Source organism: Zootoca vivipara, chromosome 2 (assembly GCF_965207765.1).
Source record: "Zootoca vivipara chromosome 2, rZooViv2.hap1.1, whole genome shotgun sequence".
Taxonomy (NCBI): domain Eukaryota; kingdom Metazoa; phylum Chordata; class Lepidosauria; order Squamata; family Lacertidae; genus Zootoca; species Zootoca vivipara.
In genome coordinates this window covers 17,066,394-17,087,429 of record NC_142584.1, presented here as the reverse complement: position 1 = coordinate 17,087,429, position 21,036 = coordinate 17,066,394, and the positions used below count along the sequence as shown (strand labels likewise).

Below are 21,036 nucleotides of genomic sequence, written 5' to 3'. Positions count from 1 at the left end.
TGCCCCGCGATTTCCTGGCTCGCGGTCATATGACTCTGTCTGCTTGTCAGCTGTTTCTGCGAGAGGGAAGTGCGCCTTTTATTAAGGGAACCGGGCGGCAGAGCCGGGCAAGAGCCGCCCCCTTTCCGCCTTAGCCGAGGAAGTGCAGCCGATGATTGATTTCCACTGGCCAGCTCCTGGAAGCTTTGCGCGTTTTCGCCTTGGGTGGGGCGCGCGTGTTTTGACACTCTGCGGGAAGGTGGATGAGGGACGCTTTGTTCCAGCGCAAGTTTGCGCAGAGGAATGCCAGCAGCACGCTGTCAAACATACAGGTGCTTGATTACCTCGGGAGCAATTTGGTTATGCAAATGGGAGAGCTGGAGATTTCTGCTGGGTTTCGCACCCGATCCTGCTTTCAGTGCTGCAATACCAGTTTCCTGCGTGGCTGACGCAGCTGGTTTTTGCCTAATCCGTTTCGCTCCTTTGCTCTCTGTTTTTCTTTTTGTATAGTTTTCATTAAGTTCTTCAGTTTTACATTTTAGAATATTCATTTAAACCACCTTAAAATTAGCAGTGACTTCCCTTCTTTTCTTTCCATGGTTCATTTTCCATGCCCTAAATCCCTGCATGTTTTACATAAACTAAACCATTTGGTACATAGCTGTCAAGTTTTCCCTTTTCTCAGGAGGAAGCCTATTCAGCATAAGGGAATTCCCCTTAAAAAGGGGGATAACCTGACAGCTATGATTTGGTATTCCATTGTTACATCCATCAAAACATATTTACACAGTTGAATTTATCTTAATGCTGCCAAAGTTTTCAAGTGCACACAATTTTAACCCGTATATTCAGTAAACATTTCCCAATCTCCTTTAAACGTATGTTCCTCTTGTTCTCTTATTCTTTATGTTAAGTCTGCAAGGTGTGCATATTCCATCAGTTTTAAGTTGACATTCTTCTTTAGTTGGGACCTCACTCATTTCCCATTTTTGGGCTAACAAAAACAGGCCGCAGTAGTAGCATACATAAATAGTCTTTTTTGAATTTCCATCTGGATTATCCCCAACTAAAAGGACTGTGGGTTTTTTGGGAAAGTACTTTTAATTCCCCCCCCAATTCATTGTAAATTATTTCCCAATACTCCTTTGCCCTTTTACAAGTCCACCAACCTTTGCTCTCTGTTTTGATCCTCAAGAACCATTCAGTGTTTGAATCTGAAACAGTTTGGGCCATTGCTGACCCAGCCTGGATAGCTGAGTTCGTTAGAGCATGGTGCTGATAACGCCAAGGTTGCAGGTTCGATCCCCGTATGGGACAGCTGCATATTCCTGCATTGCAGGCGGTTGGGCTAGAAGATGATCCTCAGCCAACTCTATGATTCTATTTTGCAAGAGAGTTATAGGTGTGGTTTGGCGCCCCGGCCGCACGAACACTTTATTGCAGCCGGAATACAGCCCAGTTGGGGTTGGGCAAAAGGAGGTTGGACTGGATGACCCTTGTGGTCCAACTCTATCTATAGTTCTAGGAAAAAGGGACGCGGGTGGCGCTGTGGTCTAAACCACTGAGCCTCTTGGGCTTGCCAATCAGAAGGTTGGTGGTTCGAATCCGCACAAGGGAGTGAGCTCCTGTTGTTCTGTCCCAGCTTCTGCCAACCTACCAGTTTGAAAGCACACCAGTGCAAGTAGATAAATAGATACCGCTGGGTCGGGAAGGTAAACAGCGCTTCCATGCACTCTGGTTTCCGTCACGGTTTTCTGTTGCACCAGAAGCGGTTTAGTTATGCTGGCCACGTGACCTGGAAAGCTGTCTGTGGACAAACGCCGGCTCCCTCGGCCTGAAAGCAAGATGAGCGCCACAACCCTATAGTCGCCTTTGACTGGATGTAACTGTCCAGGGGTCCTTTACCTTTACCTTCACAGTTCTAGGATTCTATGATCTTTTCCCCAGACAAAGGCCCCTGAAATGGAGACACAGTGGTGCCTCACTAGACGAATTTAATTCATTCCGCGAGTCGCTTCGTATAGCGAAAAATTCGTTTTGCGAAGCGGCTCCCATAGGAATGCATTGAGAAAGTGTGGTTTCCCATAGGGTGCCTCGCAAGACGGGGGGGATTCGTCTTGTGAGGCACCCTATGGGACAAAAAAAACCATCTTGCGCACCATAGGAAACTTCATCTTGCAAGTCTCCATTGAAATCGCAAAACGCTTTTGTTTTGCGAGTTTTTCGTCTTGTGAGGCATTTGTCTAGCGAGGTACCACTGCATCTCCAAGTCTGTTCATGCTTTATCTAGCCGAAACCAAGGGGACAGCCTGGGCCAAAGGGACATGGCAACAAACAGAAACACAGCAAAGCTGCACAATCACAGGGCTGTGAAGCAGGGCAAAGTGACCTCAAAGAGAGTGAAGGAAATGGTGTGGCACCAGCAGACACAATGCTGGATCTTGATTCTTGTCAGACAGTAGTGTTGAATTTCCCGTCTATCACTTGCTCTGCTTTCCTTCGGACCACATCAGCGAGGCCGAGAGGGTGGTCTAGGCTGCCAGGAGCTCCATACACACACCTACCTGGAGAGAGGTCCCTTTGGGCACTGTGATTCCCCTATTGTTTTGACTTCACCCCCAGAAGCGCGCTCCATTGTTTCCCGAGACAGATGCTTATGCCAACCTAAGTCTAGAAAGCAGGAGTGGCTGATCTGTGGTCCTATAGATGTTGTGGGACTCCAACTCCCATCAGCCCCAGCTAGCGTGGCAGGGATGATGGAAGTTGAAGCCCAACACCTGGAGGGCTGTAGGTGTGTGCTCTCCCCACTGCAAAGATCAATCTACAGTACTGGTGTCAAGACTACTTTAAAAAGGCATTGAAGGGGGGGCAGGGGATGAGCACTCTAGACATAGCACTTGTCCCAGAAAATTCAAATGTGCCACTAATTTTCTTTTTTCTTTTTTAAGTGTTGTTTGAGAAAAGAAGGCCCATATCTCTGCCTACGATTAAGGAGTTCTGTTTGCACGTTTTCTACATGCCATGAACTCCTGTTTTCTAAACATGCTGCAGATAGTCCGTACAAGGTTCTAGCTGTCTCTTATGTTCCTTTTTTTCTTTCAATGCTTTTGTGATATGGTGGGCTAGCACGTTCCTTGCGTAGATGCCGGCCTTGGCATGCCGGCACTAGCATTATGAGAAGCCCTCAGTTTAAATCCATTAATTCTTAGGGTTTGCACATTTTTAACCTGCCCCTGTGCCTTTAACAGCAGCTTGCTGTGTGTCGACATTAGGGTGGGGGGGGGGAGGCTATGCTTAACCTGTTAATTTCTCTTTGCAACTGCGTTGTTAAACATGCAGGAATTAACCAGGGTTTCTCCCCCCCCTCCCCCCCCGTCAGCTGACAACCAAAGGCATTGCCATAAATCCTTTTGAAGAAATTATTGTTATTATTATTATTATTTCATTTTTACCCAGCCCATGTGCTCTGAGCGAACAGCAGCCGTTACTGTGCAAAGTTGTTCCAGTAAAACTTGGCATGGAAACCAAAACTATTTAAAAGCTCTGGGAGAGCTCTTTGGTTAATTCCAAAAGGAACTGGATTGCATCCTTACAATGCAGAACCTATAACACTGCTTCTCTATCCCAGACCAACACGCAACAACAACAACAACAACAACAACACATAAAGTGCAATCCAGCTGCTTCAGCCGCTTTTCAGATAAACCAGGAGACAATCTTCAAGCCTGGATGGAGAATAATGTGATTATTTGCTCCTGCAAACTGCATAAATTATGCAAACAGACTGGGAAATGCAATAGATGAACTTCACTTGAACCGTGAAGGGTCTGTAGCTACTCTTATAATACTTGCTGCTCTGGCTTGCTTTCCGTTTCTTGCTTGATATTCCTGAGAACTAAACTACCTGTTTAGGAAGCTTTTAATATTTAATAGATTATTATATTTTAATACTTCTGTTGGAAGCCGCCCAGAGTGGCTGGGGAAACCCAGACAGATGGGCGGGGTAGAAATAATAAATTATTATTAATGTTATTATTATTATTATTACCTTTGCTGCCACCAGTTATGGAGAACTTTGGTGCGTCCTAGTTTTGAATCATGAACGTTGCAACTAATTGGTTTTATTGGATTAGTTTTGGATCATTATTGGATGATCAAAACGAGGTCTTCAGTTTACTATTCCATTTAGCATTCCACTTATAAGTTGGTTTCTTATGTGGCAAAGCCATGAAACCCTGGGACAGGCATCCCCAAACTTTGGTCCTCCAGATGTTTTGGACTACAATCCCCATCTTCCCTGACCACTGGTCCTGCTAGCTAGGGATCATGGGAGTTGTAGGCCAAAACGTCTGGAGGGCCGCAGTTTGGGGGCGCCTGCCCTGGGATATTGGGGTGAAAATTGGTATACACATTCAGGGCACTGTTCTATGTTTTAGGTTGGACTAGCAGCTCTTGCCCTTCAACCCATTTTCAAATGCAAATACAACATAATGGGATATGAACCCAGAAACATCGGAGCAAAAGTCGCAGTGAATATTCAGGCCTGTATTCTGCATTTCAAGGACAAAGGTGAACTTCAGCTCAACCCCTTGCACTCCTTTTCAGGAAAGATGATGTCAGACACAACACAATGCAACATCTGTCTTGTAGGGGTGTTTTTCTTTTGTCTTTAAAGGGAAAATCCCTAAAAATAGGTTTTGCTTCCTAAACTAGCTTCTTTCTCTTTGGTGATCACTCGTAGCCGAGTAAGATTGTCTTCCATGAGCACGGTCTTAACAGTGACTCCGTAAGTGACTGTGGAGGCCAGTTCTGGATCCACACGTCCTTCCACAATGGGGACATAGGTTTCCAGGCGGGAATTGATCACAGTGTGGATTTGCCAAGCGTACCCTCCTCTTAGCACGTTTCTCCCTTTCGTCCTGAGTTCGAGAGTCTTCAAAGCCCATGACACCTTTGGTAAAAGGCTGTTCTCCAACTGGAGCGCTCGCAGCCTAGTGTTTCCCAGTTTTCAGTGTTTATACTTTTGTTTTTAATATTTGCTTTGAGAGTCTTTAAACCCTCCCACCAGATCTCAATGAAATAAACAACTATCTGACTTTTAGAAGACATCTGATGCCGTTTAGGGAAGTTTTAAATGTTGGATGTTTTATCGTGCTTTTAATATTCTGTTGGGAGCCACCCAGCCTGGCTGGGGAAACCCAGCCAGATGGGTGGGCTATAAATAAATTATTATTATTATTATTATTAAATCCATTTTGAGAAAACCTAAGGTTCTCACAGCGGCCTGTTTAGGGCGGGGTATAAATATAAAAACTAATAATAATAATAATATTCTTCCAGTACACTGACATCAATTCCCCTCCCTTCCCAAGTGATATGCCAATTTTTTCCGGAGACGCTGTCCATGGAATCTTTCGACGATTTGGAGAGGCTGCAAGTTCGAAACGAGTACTGTCTGTATATCGTTGCACAACAAGCACGGCGTCGATTGCACGATCGCCGGATTTTACATTGTCATCCGCCTCGCACGACTCCCGCTCCTTCCCGATTGCGGTAACTCAGCCCAGCTTCCCAGCTGGGGAAAATCTTAATTATTATTTTTTTAATGTCCACCTCTTTCTCTCTCACGCATATATGTGAAAGTTTATGATTCCTATTATTTATTTAATTAATAAGACGCATGCTGCTTGCAAATTTTAAAAGCAATAAAGCATAATTACCGCCCAGTCAGCCTGACATCAATACCAGGAAAGATTCTAGAGCAGATCATTAAGCAAACAGTCTGTGAGCACCTAGAAAGAAACTCTGTGATCACTAAAAGTCAGCATGGGTTCCTGAAAAATAAGTCATGTCAGACTAATCTGATCTCATTTTTTGACAGAATTACAAGCCTGGTAGATGAAGGGAACGCTGTGGATGTAGCCTATCTTGATTTCAGCAAGGCCTTTGACAAGGTGCCCCATGATATTCTTGTAAAGAAGCTGGTAAAATGTGGGCTAGACAATGCTACCATTCAGTGGATTTGTAACTGGCTTACTGACCGAACCCAAAGGGTGCTCATCAATGGCTCCTCCTCATCCTGGAGAGTAGTGACTAGTGGGGTGCCACAGGGTTCTGTCTTGGGCCCAGTCTTGTTCAACATCTTTATCAATGACTTGGATGATGGGCTTGAGGGCATCCTGAGCAAGTTTGCAGATGACACCAAATTGGGAGGGGTGGCTAACACCCCAGAGGACAGGATCACACTTCAGAATGACCTTAACAGATTAGACAACTGGGCCAAAGCAAACAAGATGAATTTTAACAAGGAGAAATGTAAAGTACTACACTTGGGCAAAAAAAATGAAAGGCACAAATACAGGATGGGAGACACCTGGCTTGAGAGCAGTACATGTGAAAAGGATCTAGGAGTCTTGGTAGACCACAAACTTGACATGAGTCAGCAGTGTGATGCAGCAGCTAAAAAAGCCAATGCAATTCTGGGCTGCATCAATAGGAGTATAGCATGTAGATCAAGGGAAGTAATAGTACCACTGTATTCTGCTCTGGTCAGACCTCACCTGGAGTACTGTGTCCAGTTCTGGGCTCCACAGTTCAAGAAGGATACTGATAAGCTGGAACGTGTCCAGAAGAGGGCAACCAAAATGGTCAAAGGCCTGGAAACGATGCCTTATGAGGAACGGCTTAGGGAGCTGGGTATGTTTAGCCTGGAGAAGAGAAGGTTAAGGGGTGATATGATAACCATGTTCAAATATATAAAAGGATGTCATATAGAGGAGGGAGAAAGGTTGTTTTCTGCTGCTCCAGAGAAGCGGACACGGAGCAATGGATTCAAACTTCAAGAAAGAAGATTCCACCTAAACATTAGGAAGAATTTCATGACAGTAAGAGCTGTTCGGCAGTGGAATTTGCTGCAAGGAGTGTAGTTGAGTCTCCTTCTTTGGAGGTCTTTAAGCAGAGGCTTGACAGCCATCTGTCAGGAATGCTTTGATGGTGTTTCCTGCTTGGCAGGGGGTTGGACTGGATGGCCCTTGTGGTCTCTTCCAACTCTATGATTCTATGATTCTATGATTCTATAATGTAAAATCAGAAAAGGAACGGCGTGCTCCGACAATAACTTTCCCCCTTTTGCGTCCCTCGCGGGGCGCCGTAGCAAAGGCTCCTCCCACCTCCCTTTCCCCGACCTCCCTCTCCCGCCCTTACCAAGATGGCGGCGGCCACCGGCGGCGGCGGTTGCGAGGCCCCCGTGCGCCTCCGGCTGCTCTTCGACTACCCCCCGCCGGGGTCGCCGGCCTGCGGGCTGTGCTGGCTGCTCCTGGAGCCCCGCCAGGTGCGCCTCGTCACCGACCTGAGCAGCCTCGTCCGGGACAAGTTCGGCTTCAGCCACCGCGCCAAGCTCAGCCTCTTCCTCGACGGGGCGCTGCTGCCGCCCACCGAGAGCGCGAGGATCGTGCGGGACAACGACTCTCTCCGGTGGGGCTGAGAGTGGGGCTCGGGGGGTGGGTGGGGGGGGGGAGAAAGAGGGCTGGGTAGGTGGGGGTGGGGTGGAAGTGAGAGTCGTCCTCGCGACTCCCCCCCCCCCGCCCCACTTTGAACGAACCAGCAGGTGGCTTATGTTTAGGGGTTCCCCGCTTCTTTGTTCTGGCAAAATACAGGACGGGACAATTGGGGGTGGGGTGGGAGGACTCCCCCCCCCATCTGTAACTCAGGAGGTATTATTATTATTTTGTTTTATTTTATGATTGAGTTTATATACCGCTCTATACCCGGTGGTCTCAGGGTGGTTCACAGAAAAGATCGTAACACGTACAGTACAGGTGAAACTCGGAAAATTAGAATATTGTCGAAAAGTGCATTTATTTCAGTAATGCAACTTAAAAGGTGAAACCAATATATGAGAGATCGACCAAAGGCCTGGTTTGAATGGAACGATAGTGGCAAAATACATTCCAAGGTATGAACTCCACTCCAGGTTATACTTGGCCGTTACAGATATCTTTTACACATACTGTACGCACTGTTCCAGGCATGGCCAAACTTGGACCTCCAGAGGTTTTGGGACTACAACTCCCATCATCCCTAGCTAACAGGACCAGTGGTCAGGAATGATGGGAATTGTAGTCCCCAAACATCTGGAGGGCCAAGTCTGGCCATGACTGCACTATGCATACTGTTGCTAGCTAAAAGTTAATATTATTATTATTTCTTGAGTTTCTATACCACCAAATCCCCAGAGGTTGCAGGGCAGTTCATAGAAAAAAACACACACAACATATATAATCAGAATAAAATGAGCAACCGAATTTTTAAAACCCCCAGAAAAGAACCACATTTTAAAAGGGTATAGGATCTCAAACAGATGGACCAAAGGCCTGGTTAAAAAGGAACGTTTTTGCCTGGCACATAAAGGTGTATAATGAAGGCACCAGGCGAACTTCCCTGGGGAGAGCATTCCACAGAGGGGAAGCCACTGCAGAGAAGGCCCCATTCTCGTGTTGCCACCCTCCAGACCTCTCGAGGAGGAGGCAGACGAAGGAGGCTCTCCATTCTTTGCTGGTTGCATCAAAGGCATGACAACAAACCTGATGTACCTTTGGGAGGCAGGAGGGACAAAGGGTGTCATTTGGCAACTGTAGTTTCCTATCCGACATGAGAATGCACCCAGGAAATGCCTGGCTTTCACCTGTAACCTGGTCCTGTGCGGAATTAGATGCAGATGCACTTAGGTCCGCTGAAGTAACGCTGCTGCCTTGCCGGGGAGTAAGCCCCATTTAGCTCAGTGGTGTTTACTTCCAAGTATGCATTAATAATAATAATAATTTATTACCTGCCCTTCCACATAAGGTCCTACTGTAACTTCATAAGATTGTGCCGTTTACTTGGCTGTAAGTTCCATTATACATAAATGTGCACACAGCTGCAGTCCAACTTGAAACCAAGATCCTTTCAACACAGTGGAACCAGAATGCTAAAAAAGTACATTGATTATGTGCACGTTTTTGCATTCTGGTCCTCCTTTGTTGAATGGATCCTGGTTTCAAGTTAGCTATTCGTGACATGCGGTTCACTGGCTTTCTTGTACTTTAAGACTGCAGTCCTAAACGTGCTCCTTAGGGAATAATGGAGCAACCCTAAACTCCTGGCAGGGTAGCAGGGGTATTGAAACCCTTGGTGTTCATGTTGCCTGGGACAGAAGATAGGCAACTGTGTCAGCTGCAGGCTGGTACAGCAGAGAGACGTAGGCTCCCTTGTGCCCTGGGCAAGATGTATCAAGCAGAGGAGTCATCTGGGGAGTGTGTGGGCAGGCAGGCTCCTAACCACTCTGAGTCAGAGTGGAGAGGCTCAATTTTTGCGCCCCCAACTTCTAGGTATGCCCCAGCCCCATTCTGCCATGTTTTGAGGCTACTGCTTGTAGGAATGGTGCTGGCATGCTGTTGTTGGGTGTAATAGGGCCATCTATGTAGAGATGTGCTTTTGGAAATCACCCTCACCTCTGTAGCATGGCTCAAGGTTATGGTTGCTCACCATAATGCTATTTACTTTCACGGAAAATGTTTCCAGTGTGAAACACACACTGCAAACAGGTGGTTCTACTGAAATCCTTAAGGTTTCATTGCCAAGTGTAGGATTAAAGTTTGGCGTGAATGGATGTTTTTAGAGTAACAATGTAAAAACGATGCCATGATCATAACAGAACTTTCTCTTGTATGATATCCCGACAGAGTCAAATTGGAGGAGGTTATCGGGGAAGACGACGATAAAATTGCCAACGGTTTTGGTAACCAATCAAAAAAACAAAGGAAACGACGCCGGCAGAAGTTGGAAGTGAAAGATTCTGACAGTGAAGACGAAGGTCGCAGAAAAAGAAAGAAGGGCAAATGGAACTGTGAGCGTCTTTCTTGTCAGGAAGAGAGCGCTGCAAACATTCAGGACCCAAAGGCCCTTAAGAAAAGGAAAAACGTGATCGGACGTTCCTCTACCCCAGACAGCGGGAGCGATGATAGTACTGGCCATTCCAAGAAGCTTAAAAAAAAGGTTGACCGGGAAAAAGAGCAGGGGGCAGTGAGGCATAAAAAGAAAAGGAGAAAAGAAAAGGCCATAGAAATAAATAACACTTCACAAAAGACCAACAAGACTTTTTCTTTGAGCCCCAGCCAAAAAAGTGCAGCGAAAACCCCAGCAGCACAGTCCGGCACAAAGAAATGTGAAACCTCAAGTGACTCTTCCACTTCATCAAGCGAGAGCGACCACAATATAGCAGATGCAAAACAAAAACACTCACATCAAACTAAGGTGGCATCGCAGCACGTAAACAAACCACAACTGGCTTCTTCTGTGAAATCTGCTGGCAAAGCTGCCGCTAATCAGAGAGGCAGCAATCCTCCTAAGGCAGCGTGTAGTAAAAAAGCCAAGAGTCCGTCCTCAGATTCAGATTCAGATTCAGATTCTACTTCAGGGGAGCAGGAGGAGCAGAAAAGCAATAACTTGAAAAGTAAGCAGCCATATAATAGCCAAGGACCTGCAAGAGGCCCAGCTTCAAGGAGCAAACCTAAAAGCTCCTCTTCAGAATCTGATAGCTCAGACTCGGAGGCTTGTACCGCTAAGAAACCCAAGACAAATTCTGCAGTCAGTCAGACGTTGGGAGGGAATGGCGGCAAACAGCTGCCAGCTGTCACTTGTGGACCAGAAATAAGTCCCAGCGACAGCAGAAGGGGTCGTGGCAGAGGAGAAAACCCCTTTTGGAGAGGGCCTAGGGTTCGTGGATGTCGTGGGATGATCAGGGGCCGGGGAAGAGGAAGGGGAGAGAATCCTAACTTCTTCCACAATTACAACGGTGAGCAGCAAAAGCAGCAACAGTTGCACGAAGTAGCAACAAACTCTTCAGTTATTATACAGGTGAGTCTGCTGGCGACTGCCTGCTTTTGTCTCCATGACACGTGATACACCGGTACTTCTCGATGGGACACTGTTTGATAACTCACAAAATTAAAAGAAACAACTGGTGTAAAGCAAAGCGTGTAACTGTTAGTGTGATCGTGGTGACCCTGCCTACACCCTAAATTACGTACAAAATAATAACCCACAAATTGAGCAATGTGGGTGACGAAATCCAGTGCTGCCATTCTGCTTGCAGAAAGGGTTTAGCTTAAGAGAAAGGGAGATGGTTTTTCGCTGATTTTCTACTGCAGTCCCCTGGAAATCTGTTCCAGGGAGTTGAGGTGCTCTTCAGGGCAGCATGGAAGGAGGTGCTGGGGAAAGGGGGAATTGAAAAAAGGGAAAATAAAATTATTATTAATTATTATTATTATTATTATTATTATTATTATTATTATTATTATTATATTTCTTAACTACCCTTCACCATAAGTTCCCTGGTAAAGCAATTTAAAATCAGAAGAATAGAGTGGACCTAAAAACGTGGACCTAGGGTGTCAAAAACCAAGACAAAGAGGTACGGTATGTCTTTAGTATATGATGAAGGTAAAATCTATGGGAAGGGAATTCCACAGATATTGCCCTCTCCCAGATCTCCCCCCCCCCAAAACCTCTGAGGGCAATGGCTTCCCCTCTGCTGATCTTAAGACCTGAAGGTTATAGAGAAAGAAAACATTTCCCAGAAGTTAGCAGACACTTCCATGGCCTCAGAAGACTTTCAGCAATTGGAATAGCAGCATTGGGTTTCACATTTTGTCGCCTGCAGAGGAAATATAGATACCTCTGAAACCTGACGAGCAGGACATGAAGGTGGTAGCTTTCCAGTCCTGGTTGTTCCCAGTATCTGGAACCCAGAGGTAGAGTGCATCTATGGTTTTTCCTGCAATTTTTCCTGCCTTCTTTTGCCCTCTATATGACATGAATGCTCTGTATTGGGTTTGATTGTGGGTGATAATGTATTTAATCATTGCTTCACAGAATCCACCAGAAGCTCCAAAGAAGGACTACAGCATATTGCCTCTGTTAGCTGCTCCTCCACAAGTAGGAGAGAAAATTGCCTTTAAGGTATGAAATCTCAAAACACTTTTGTTCCTCGCTTCTTACTTAAATAATTTTTATCCTGCTCTTCGGTCATCTTGCAAGCTGTATGAAGGGAGACACTAGTAACATTGGCAGGAATTTGAGGGCTGGAGTCAAGACTTCTTATGATGAGTGTGTTAGCATATTCTGTTGGGTGAGATAGACTACGAAATACATACTTGTAGTGTTAGCGTAGTTCTGGCATGAAGTCTTTAAGTCCTCAAGCATCTATTTTAGGTAGCTATGATTCCTGAAAGGTCATATCCTCGCCTATTTGCATATAGTTTAAGAACAGTCCTGTTTACGAATGATTCGGTTTACGAACTCCGCAAAACCGGAAGTAGTGTCCAAGTTTGCAAACTTTACCTCGGTCTAAGAACGTAATCTGAACGGTGGAAGGTCACCGGCGGTGGGAGGCCTCATTAGGGAAAGCGCGCCTCAGTTTAAGAACGGTTTCAGTTTAAGAACGGACTTCTGGAACAGATTAAGTTCGTAAACCGACGTACCACTGTATACTTAGATAAAAAAAAAATTTTTAAGCATTTTATTAAAATTTCCAAATAAACACATTTAAAACAATAAACAAAACAAATAAACATTCAAAAACAAATACAACACACAAAACTATCTTTTTAGCAATTCTTTCCAAATTTCTTCTTCTCAATGCTCTGCTGAGCTTGACTTCCCTCCCTCCCCTCATTTGGTTTTCTATTTAACTCTTATCTCACAGTTCCTTTATTCCATCCATATAAAATCAATTCGTATGATTTATTTCAGTCCTGCAAGTGTCTTTAAACTTCTACAGTTCTTTTCCATATAGTCCACAAATTTACTCCAGTCTTTTTGGAACCTTGTTTCCCTCTGGTTCCGGATCCTGCTAGTCAGTCTCGCTAGTTCCGCATAGTCTATCATTTTTGTCTGCCACTCTTCAATCGTCGGTAAATCCTGAGTTTTCCATTTTTGGGCTAATAAAGTCCTAGCCGCGGTTGTCGCATATAAAAATATTGTATAGTCCTCCCTTGCAATCTCTTGTCCAATAATTCCTAATAAAAATGTATCTGGTTTTTTGGGAAAGGTATACTTAAAAATCTTTTTCAGTTCATTGTATATCATTTCCCAAAATCTTTTAACTTTTTTGCATTTCCACCACATATGATAAAAAATCTTCTTCCTTCTCATTACATTTCCAGCACATTTTATTACTCATCCTATACATTTTTGCTAATTTTGCTGGTGTTAAATACCATCTATACATCATCTTCCACACATTCTCTTTCAGGGCGGTACATACAGTAAATTTCAATGTTTGATTCCATAATTTCAACCACGCATCATACTCAATATTATACCCAAAATCCTTTGCCCATTTTATCATCACATCCTTTGTCAATTCATCCTTTGTATACCGTTCTAGCAACAAATTGTACATTTTAGACAACAATTTTGCTCTCCCTTCCAACAATTCTATTTGGAATTTAGATCTTTTGTCTTCAAAGCCTATTTTTTTTAATATACTTAGATAAATTAATGCATCAATGTGTGTGTGGTTCCGCCCCCCCCCCCCTGTTTCCAGCAAATTAAAACACCAAGCACTGATAATTTATCAGTGTTACTTTGGTTGCACATCCCTTGGTGTTAGCAAAGACCAAAGGGAGGCATGGTTGGATTCAGGAGCCGACTGCTAAGATCTTTGGTTACTGACCATTTTCATAAGACAGAATGGCTATAGGGACTTACAGTGCAATCCTAACCATGTCTCCTCAGAAGTAAATCCTTTTTTCATTCATTGAGGCTTATTCCCAGGTAAATGGAGTTCGGATTGCAGCCATATATGGATGACGTCATCTCTTGGGATTACCAGCTTGTCTCATGCTTACTGTTTTGATTTTCCTTCAACAGCTTTTGGAGCTAACTGAAAATTACACCCCTGAAGTATCTGATTATAAGGTATTGAGACTGACTACTGTTCATTGTGTTTTGATGGTATTTTTTTTTAGCTAGATTGCATCTTGGCCTTTTAATATTGCCATTTCTCATTGCTTATTCTAATAATGGTTAAGAAAATGAGACACATCAGAAGGTTGCATAGTTCAAATTTGGATTCACCAAGCTCTTAGAATCACAGAGTGGAAGGGAACAATCCCAAGAAAATCCACTACATAGCTGGGGGGGGGGGGGAGAGAGAGAGAGAGAGAGAGAGAGAGAGAGAGAGAGAGAGAGAGAGAGAGAGAGAGAAATGTGCACTGCTAATTGCCAGTGGGGGAGCCTTCATCTCCCAGCTTGAGGTTCTATTTTGTGTGGCTTAATAAAAGAAATGAACATTCCACAAACTTTGTACAGTTGTACCTTGGTTTTCGAACAGCTTAATTCTCAAACATTTTGGCTCCCGGACGCTGCAAACCTGGAAGTGAGTGTTCCGGTTTGCGAACTATTTTTGGAAGCTGAATGTCTGTTAGGGCTTTCATGGCTTCTGATTGGCTGCAGGAGCTTCCTGCAGCCAATCAGAAGCCGCGCTTTGGTTTCCAAAAGTTTTGGAAGTCGAACGGACTTCCGGAACGGATTCTGTTTGTCTTCCAAGGTACGACTGTATACATAGATTAAGAATTCACCAGTATGCAGGAAAGAATCCAGATTAATTGTTTCATTTATATATCACCTGTTCCTCCATGGAGCTCAACATTGCACATGGTTCTCCCCTCCCCATTTTATCCTTACAACAATCTTGTGAGGTAGGACAGTCTGGAAGACGGTGACTGTCCCAATGTCACCCAGGGAGCTTCATGGCTTAGTGAGGATTCAAGCCCTGGTCTCCCAGGTCATAGGCCAACACTCTATAACCACTGTACCATACAGTCTCATAGTGTATACCAGGGTTTCCCAAACTTAGGTCTCCAGCTGTTTTTGGACTACAATTTCCATCATCCCTGGCCACTGGTCCTGCTAGCTCAGGGTGGTGGGAGTTGTAGTCCAAAAACAGCTGGTGACCCAAGTTTGAGAAACCCTGGTGTATAGCAAGAAGCCTGTGCAGCTGGGTTAGGAGAATGTAAAGGAGCGTTCTCAGCACCTGTTGGGGTGGGGAATGCTCTGGAATGACCCCATTTTCTTGACGGGGAGCAGTTTCATCCATAAGAGCTGTTTAGATTTTGAAGCTGCTTCTGTGCTTATCCTGACTTCCGATTCAATGCTTGAGGGTGAACTTGTTAATTCACATATACACACGCTGCATTCCTTTGTGGAGATCCCTGCCTATGAAGGTTAAACCACCCAAGGTTAAAGGAGAAGAATCAGGTTTTGCCCTTGCTACAGCAGTGTCTTTTAAGTGCAAATGTTGTTTTCCCCCATAGGAACAAATGGTACTAATTCACTGTACTGTATATGTGAAAGAGAAAGGCTATCAGGCATGGGCTAATGCTGCTGTATCTCTGCTGAGCCTGCTACTGAGAATCAAGCCTGCTCTTATCTTTAGCCCCGTCCGTGAGTTCTGTTCCTGGGTCACCCCTGAGTGTGACGGAACATTCAGCACTGACTTGTGTATATAATGGCATTCTAATGACTTGCGCCGATCTGTTGCAATTTGTACAGGATTTAAACTTGGGACAGGTGACATTTGTCCATTTACTCTTGACCTAGAATAAACACCGCTTTTCCTCCTTTATTTTTTCTTTTCTTTTCAAGGAAGGGAAAATTGTCAGTTGGAATCCTGCTAACAAACAGCTGGAACTTGAAATTCTTTCTTTCTCATCAGGTAAGAGATACGCAACTTTGGAGTTGAGTGTGAATATGGGTTGTATTCAAGCAAGTTCTACTTGGAGTAAACCCACCGAAATTAATGGATAGCTCAGTTGGTTAGCATGTAGTGCTGATAACGCCAAGGGTGGAGGTTCAATCCCCATATGATACAGCTGCACATTCCTGCATTGCGGGGGGTTGGACTAGATGATCCTTGGGGTCCCTTCCAACTCTACAATCCTATGATTCTATGACCCACGTTAGTCATGTTCATTCATTTCACAACTAATTGCTTTCACAACTAATATTGACTACAACCCAATATATTTTCTCATATGAAAGGCAGCAACTTCTCTTTTAAAATTGACTTTTCTTTACTAATTGTACATCATTCTGCTTTAACTGCATGTTACAGTGTGATTGTTTATGCATCAGAAATAAGTCCCACTGTGTTAAATGGGACTTAATCCCAGGAAAGTGGTTATAAGATTACAGCCACAATTATATAACCATCCTTGCAACTTCTAGCCACATTATCAAGTACCTCCAAACCTTTGTGCAAATGTTCTAATTGGATTTGTTGTGGTTTTTGCTTCTTCTTTAAGTTTCAAAAGAGCCAGGGAAGTTTGATCTGGTTTACCAGTCTGCAGATGGAGCTGAAAGAATAGAATATGCTGTGTCTCATGATAGCAAGGTATGGGGGTAGCACTTCCTTGAAATTAATTTAAAATTATTCCGATGACCTTTTATTTCTTACCATGTTCGTAGGGCACATTCCATTGTCTACTCAATTGCAGTGTCTCTCTGCATAGAGGATTCTCAACCCTGCAAGTTACTTGCCTTACACGACAGGCTAGAGGAGGGGGGAGAGGTGTCCCAGAATGTCCCCCCCAACTGCCTGTAATATAGCATTTGTATGTGCCAAGGTGTGTTTGGAGGAGACATAAGAGAACAGAGCTCTGTTGAGCCCTCCTGGAAGTCTCTGCGCTGGAGGGTTTTCATCCAACTGTATTGTCCTTATAGTGTGTTAGAAGGGCAATATCCAAATAATTTGGGGCAATGTTCAACTAATTAGTCCTGTTAGTGCAAAGATTACCACTAGTGGAAGGAGACTTTTCTGTGCCCTCACCCAATCTGCTCTGGAAGGTTGGGGGAACTCTTGCAACATATTTAGGGGAGGAGAAGGGAAATCCTCACGCTTACAGAACAATTGCATTTGTGCTGTGTTGAATGCAACCCTCATACCCAAATGAAATCAGTCCATTGGTTTCACTGGTTCTACTGTTGATTAAGACACTAAATATCACACTAAGACATAGCTGCCAAGTTATCCCTTTTTTTAAGGGATTTTCCCTTATGCTGAATAGGCTTCCTCGCGAGAAAAGGGAAAACTTGGCAGCTACCGTGTTTCTCATATTATAAGACATGTCTTATATTTATTTTTTCCTAAAAAAAAACACTATGGCTTATTTTCAAGGGATGTCTTATTTTTTTCCTCCTCCTCCTGCCGCGGCCGGCATTGCTGCTGCGCCTATCACTATGTCTTATTTTCGGGGTATGGCTTATATTCCTTGAATGCTTAAAAATCCTGCTATGGCTTATTTTATGGGTATGTCTTAAAATATGAGAAACAGGGTATGCACTAAGAAAATAATTGGTAACAATACAAATTCTTTGTCTAGTTCCCTATTTGAAATATTTATAGAAGTCTGCATTGTTTCAAATGTTGACAAATGAAATACTGCTTAAACAAAGCAAGTATACTTAAAAGTGCTGGCATTTTGTCTGCTGTTTTAACTTTGAGCATGCAATCATTTTGCCATTATTGCGATAGGAAGAAGCCTGGGTGACCTTTGGGATGAGATTGGAAGCTTTCGCTTTTTTTTTTATATTAACTGCAGCTTTATGTGTCACTCAGCCCTGACAATCTGTCCGCCCCCCCCCCGCCCCCCCGGAATTATTGTTTGCTTGAAACAAGGCAACTTCAGGCCAAGGTACACGAAGCTGCCTTGTTTCAATAAATCATAGAGATTAACCACAGGTTGATTGAAATAAGAAGTAAAGGGTTCTGATCTCCTGATGGTCATACGCCCTGGGAAGTGGGAGGGAGCCTCAGGCTCGCTTACACTCATTCCTGCCATGTTTATCATGATGCCTGAATGCAGCCAGGGAGACAAACAGATTCAGCCTCGAAGCTATCAGACATAGGTCTTGTTCAGCAATTTGTCTCTTGGGCAAGTGTGTGTTAAAATTGGATTTTATTACACAAAATAGTTTAATCACGTTAAATTTATTTAAAAGGATTAATGCTGGTGAAATGGCGTGTATCTGATCTTGGTGAAATGGCGTGTATCTGATCTGTTCATGTTGAGTCTTACATGCATTTCCCCCCCCCCCCTTTAGATAACTGAAAGTTGGGATGCATTGATTGAGCCCAGACTAATAGTCGACCCTCCGAATAACGAATCAGGCACTGGAAGTGGAAATCCCTAGGCTGTGAATTTACTTATCTGTAAATAGTCTGTGAAATGCTGTCCTTCTGTTTCTGAAGATAAGTGTATGCATACTGCTGTTTCTTTTCTAAAAAAATAATAAAGGATTTCAAAAACTGAAATGAGGTTTAAGAACAGTTTGTGCCATGGTTCAGGTGCTTGTTCTGAGATGTTTACATTAAGAGCTTGTGTTTTCATAGGGCTATGGGGGGTCTATTTTCAATGGAGGAACTTGATCTGCTCCTTGCCCTCTCCAATAAAGCGAATAAAAAGGAGGTCAACATTTCATTGGAAGTCTCTCCCATGGGTCAAATAAAAGGGGGAGGAAACAACTTCTCCAAGATTAGGTAATAAGTTGTATTGTGAAAGCATGCAAAACATACCGTATTTTTCCATGTATAACACTAGGTTTTTTCCCTTTAAAATAATGTCCAAAATTTGGGGACGTCCTATACGTGAATAGATCTTCCCCCATTTTCTTAAATCAGAGTCCCCCCCCCAAATTGGGGGCATCTTATAGACGGAAAAATACAGTACTTCCTGCAACCTAGCTGCCCAATTTGGGTGTGAAAGCTCGCAAATGGTCTGCAAGGGCTTTCTCATTCACAGAGGGGAAGGTTGGCTTTTAGCAAACTAAGGTATACATGCAGTAAAGGTAAAGGACGCAGGTGGCGCTGTGGTCTAAACCACCGAGCCTCTTGGGCTTGCGGATCCGCTTGGCAGTTTGAATCCCCGCGACAGAGTGAGCTCCCGTTGCTCTATCCCAGCTCCTGCCAACCTAGCAGTTCGAAAGCATACCAGTGCAAGTAGATAAATACTTCCCGCTGTGGCGGGAAGGTAAATGGCGTTTCCATGCACTCTGGCTTCCATTGCACCAGAAGCGGTTTAGTCATGCTGGGACATGACCCGGAAAGCTGTCTGTGGACAAACGCCGGATCCCTCGGCCTGAAAGTGAGATGAGCGCCGCAACCCTACAGTCGCCTTTGACTGGACTTCACCGCCCAGGGGTCCTTTACCTTTTTACCTTTTACATGCAGCAAAGTCCTGCACCGAACAAAATTCAGAAATGTGCTTTTCACATAGGTGTACCTTACAGAGATGGGAGGGAGGGAGGGCATTGTGAGTGTGGCTGCATACTTGACTCATTTTGGTAATGCATTTAGCGCACTGCAAAAATTATGTGAGTGATATAGCTTACTTCTCACTGTTTGCAATGTCATGGATCACGTCCAGCTAAACATATCAAGGGCACAAGCTGAACTTGCCAACAAACAGTACGAGCTGGCGCAGCATCACGAAACTTGCTGCCGTGTGCTGAGTCATGAAAGTGTGTGTGGCAACTCTACCTTGGGGCTAGGGTTCACTGTTGTTCAAACACTCGGACAGATCGAAATTTTTAAAAATGCCTCCAAGCTTGTGGGAAATGTGCTTCTTTCCACCACTCCCAATTAAACTAACGTCTCATACATTGTTTTCTCCGCACATGCGTAGGTTGCAAAGGAGCTGGGAAATTCATGGACACCAGTATTTATTTTAGGCATGAATGTCACCTGTCAATTTGGCAGGTGTCTTATTCATAAGGTCTCCAATTCCAACAAGTGGGATTTGGAACAAAATGTTGCAGTGTAGCCTCACTTCCTAGCACAGGGGACCTTAGGCCCTCCAGTTGTTGCTGAACTACGTCTCCCATCATCCCTGGCTACTGACCATGCCTGCTGGGGCCAATAGGAGTTGTAGTCCTGCAGCATTTGGAGACCGTAAGGTTCCCCACATGCCCTAGCAAGAGGGCTCCCAATTTAGGGCAAGAAACCAGCCGTAGCCTCCAGATCACAATCTCCCATATTTGGGTCTCCAGCTGTTATTGGACTACAAGTCCCATCATTCCTGAACCCTGGTCCTGCTAGATAGGGATGGTGGGAAATGTAGTCCTTTTCTTTGGTGATCACTTTTAGCTGAATAAGATTGTCTTCCTTGAACACAGTCTTAACAGTGAGTCCATAAGTGACTGTGGAGGCCAGTTCTGTCCTTCCACAGTGAGGACATAGGTTTCTGGGCGGGAGTTGATCATGGTGAGGGTTTGCCAAGCATGCCTTCCTCTTAGCACGTTTCTCCCTTTCATCCCGAGTTTGAGCGTCTTCAAAGCCCATGACACCTTCGGTAAAGGCTGTTCTCCAATTGGAGTACTCTCAGGCCAGTGTTTCCCAGTTGTTGGTGTTTATACTACTTTTTTTAGATTTGCCCTGAGAGTCTTTAAACCTCTTTTGTTGACCACCAGCATTATGCTTTCTATTCTTAAGTTCAGAATAGTGTAGTTGCTTTGGAAGACGATATTCAAACATCTGCACGACATGACCAGTTCAACGAAGTTGATGTTGACAAATCATTGCTTCGACACTGGTGATCTTTGCTTCTTCCAGTACCCTGGCATTAGTTTGCCTGTCTTCCCAAGTGATGTGTAAAATCTTTCGGAGACACCGTTGATGGAATCTTTCGAGGAGCTGGAGATGGCGTTTATAAGGGGTGCAAGTTTCACAAGCATACCGTAAGGTTGGTAGTACAATTGCTTTGTCAACAAGGATTTTGGTTTCTGTAGTGATGGACACGTCGTCAGGGAGTTGTTGCAGGTGAGCTGTGCGAGGAGCAAGCTGATTGGCAAGCTGGGCAAAGCCCTTTTTATCAACACAAATGCACACCTGTAGGAACAGTCTGACCTTTCGTGCTTTTACATCATGAGCTGACACATATGTTTCCTCTGACATTTGCGGGACTTGCCCCACCACGTCATGTTCCTACCAAGTGGGAAGTGAGCCATGCCTTTCCA

General features: G+C 44.4%; 1 protein-coding gene across 1 annotated transcript; it reads left to right on the top strand.

Annotated features, from left to right (window-relative positions):
* Positions 1 to 7,174: 7,174 nt before the first annotated feature.
* COIL (coilin) lies at positions 7,175 to 18,337 on the top strand. The gene is made up of 7 exons (XM_035103839.3): positions 7,175 to 7,452; positions 9,702 to 10,875; positions 11,893 to 11,979; positions 13,894 to 13,941; positions 15,670 to 15,739; positions 16,329 to 16,417; positions 18,127 to 18,337. The coding sequence occupies exons 1-7, from the start codon at positions 7,187 to 7,189 to the stop codon at positions 18,214 to 18,216; spliced, it is 1,824 nt and encodes a 607-aa protein (XP_034959730.3). The 5' UTR covers positions 7,175 to 7,186; the 3' UTR covers positions 18,217 to 18,337.
* The last annotated feature ends 2,699 nt before the right edge of the window (positions 18,338 to 21,036 follow it).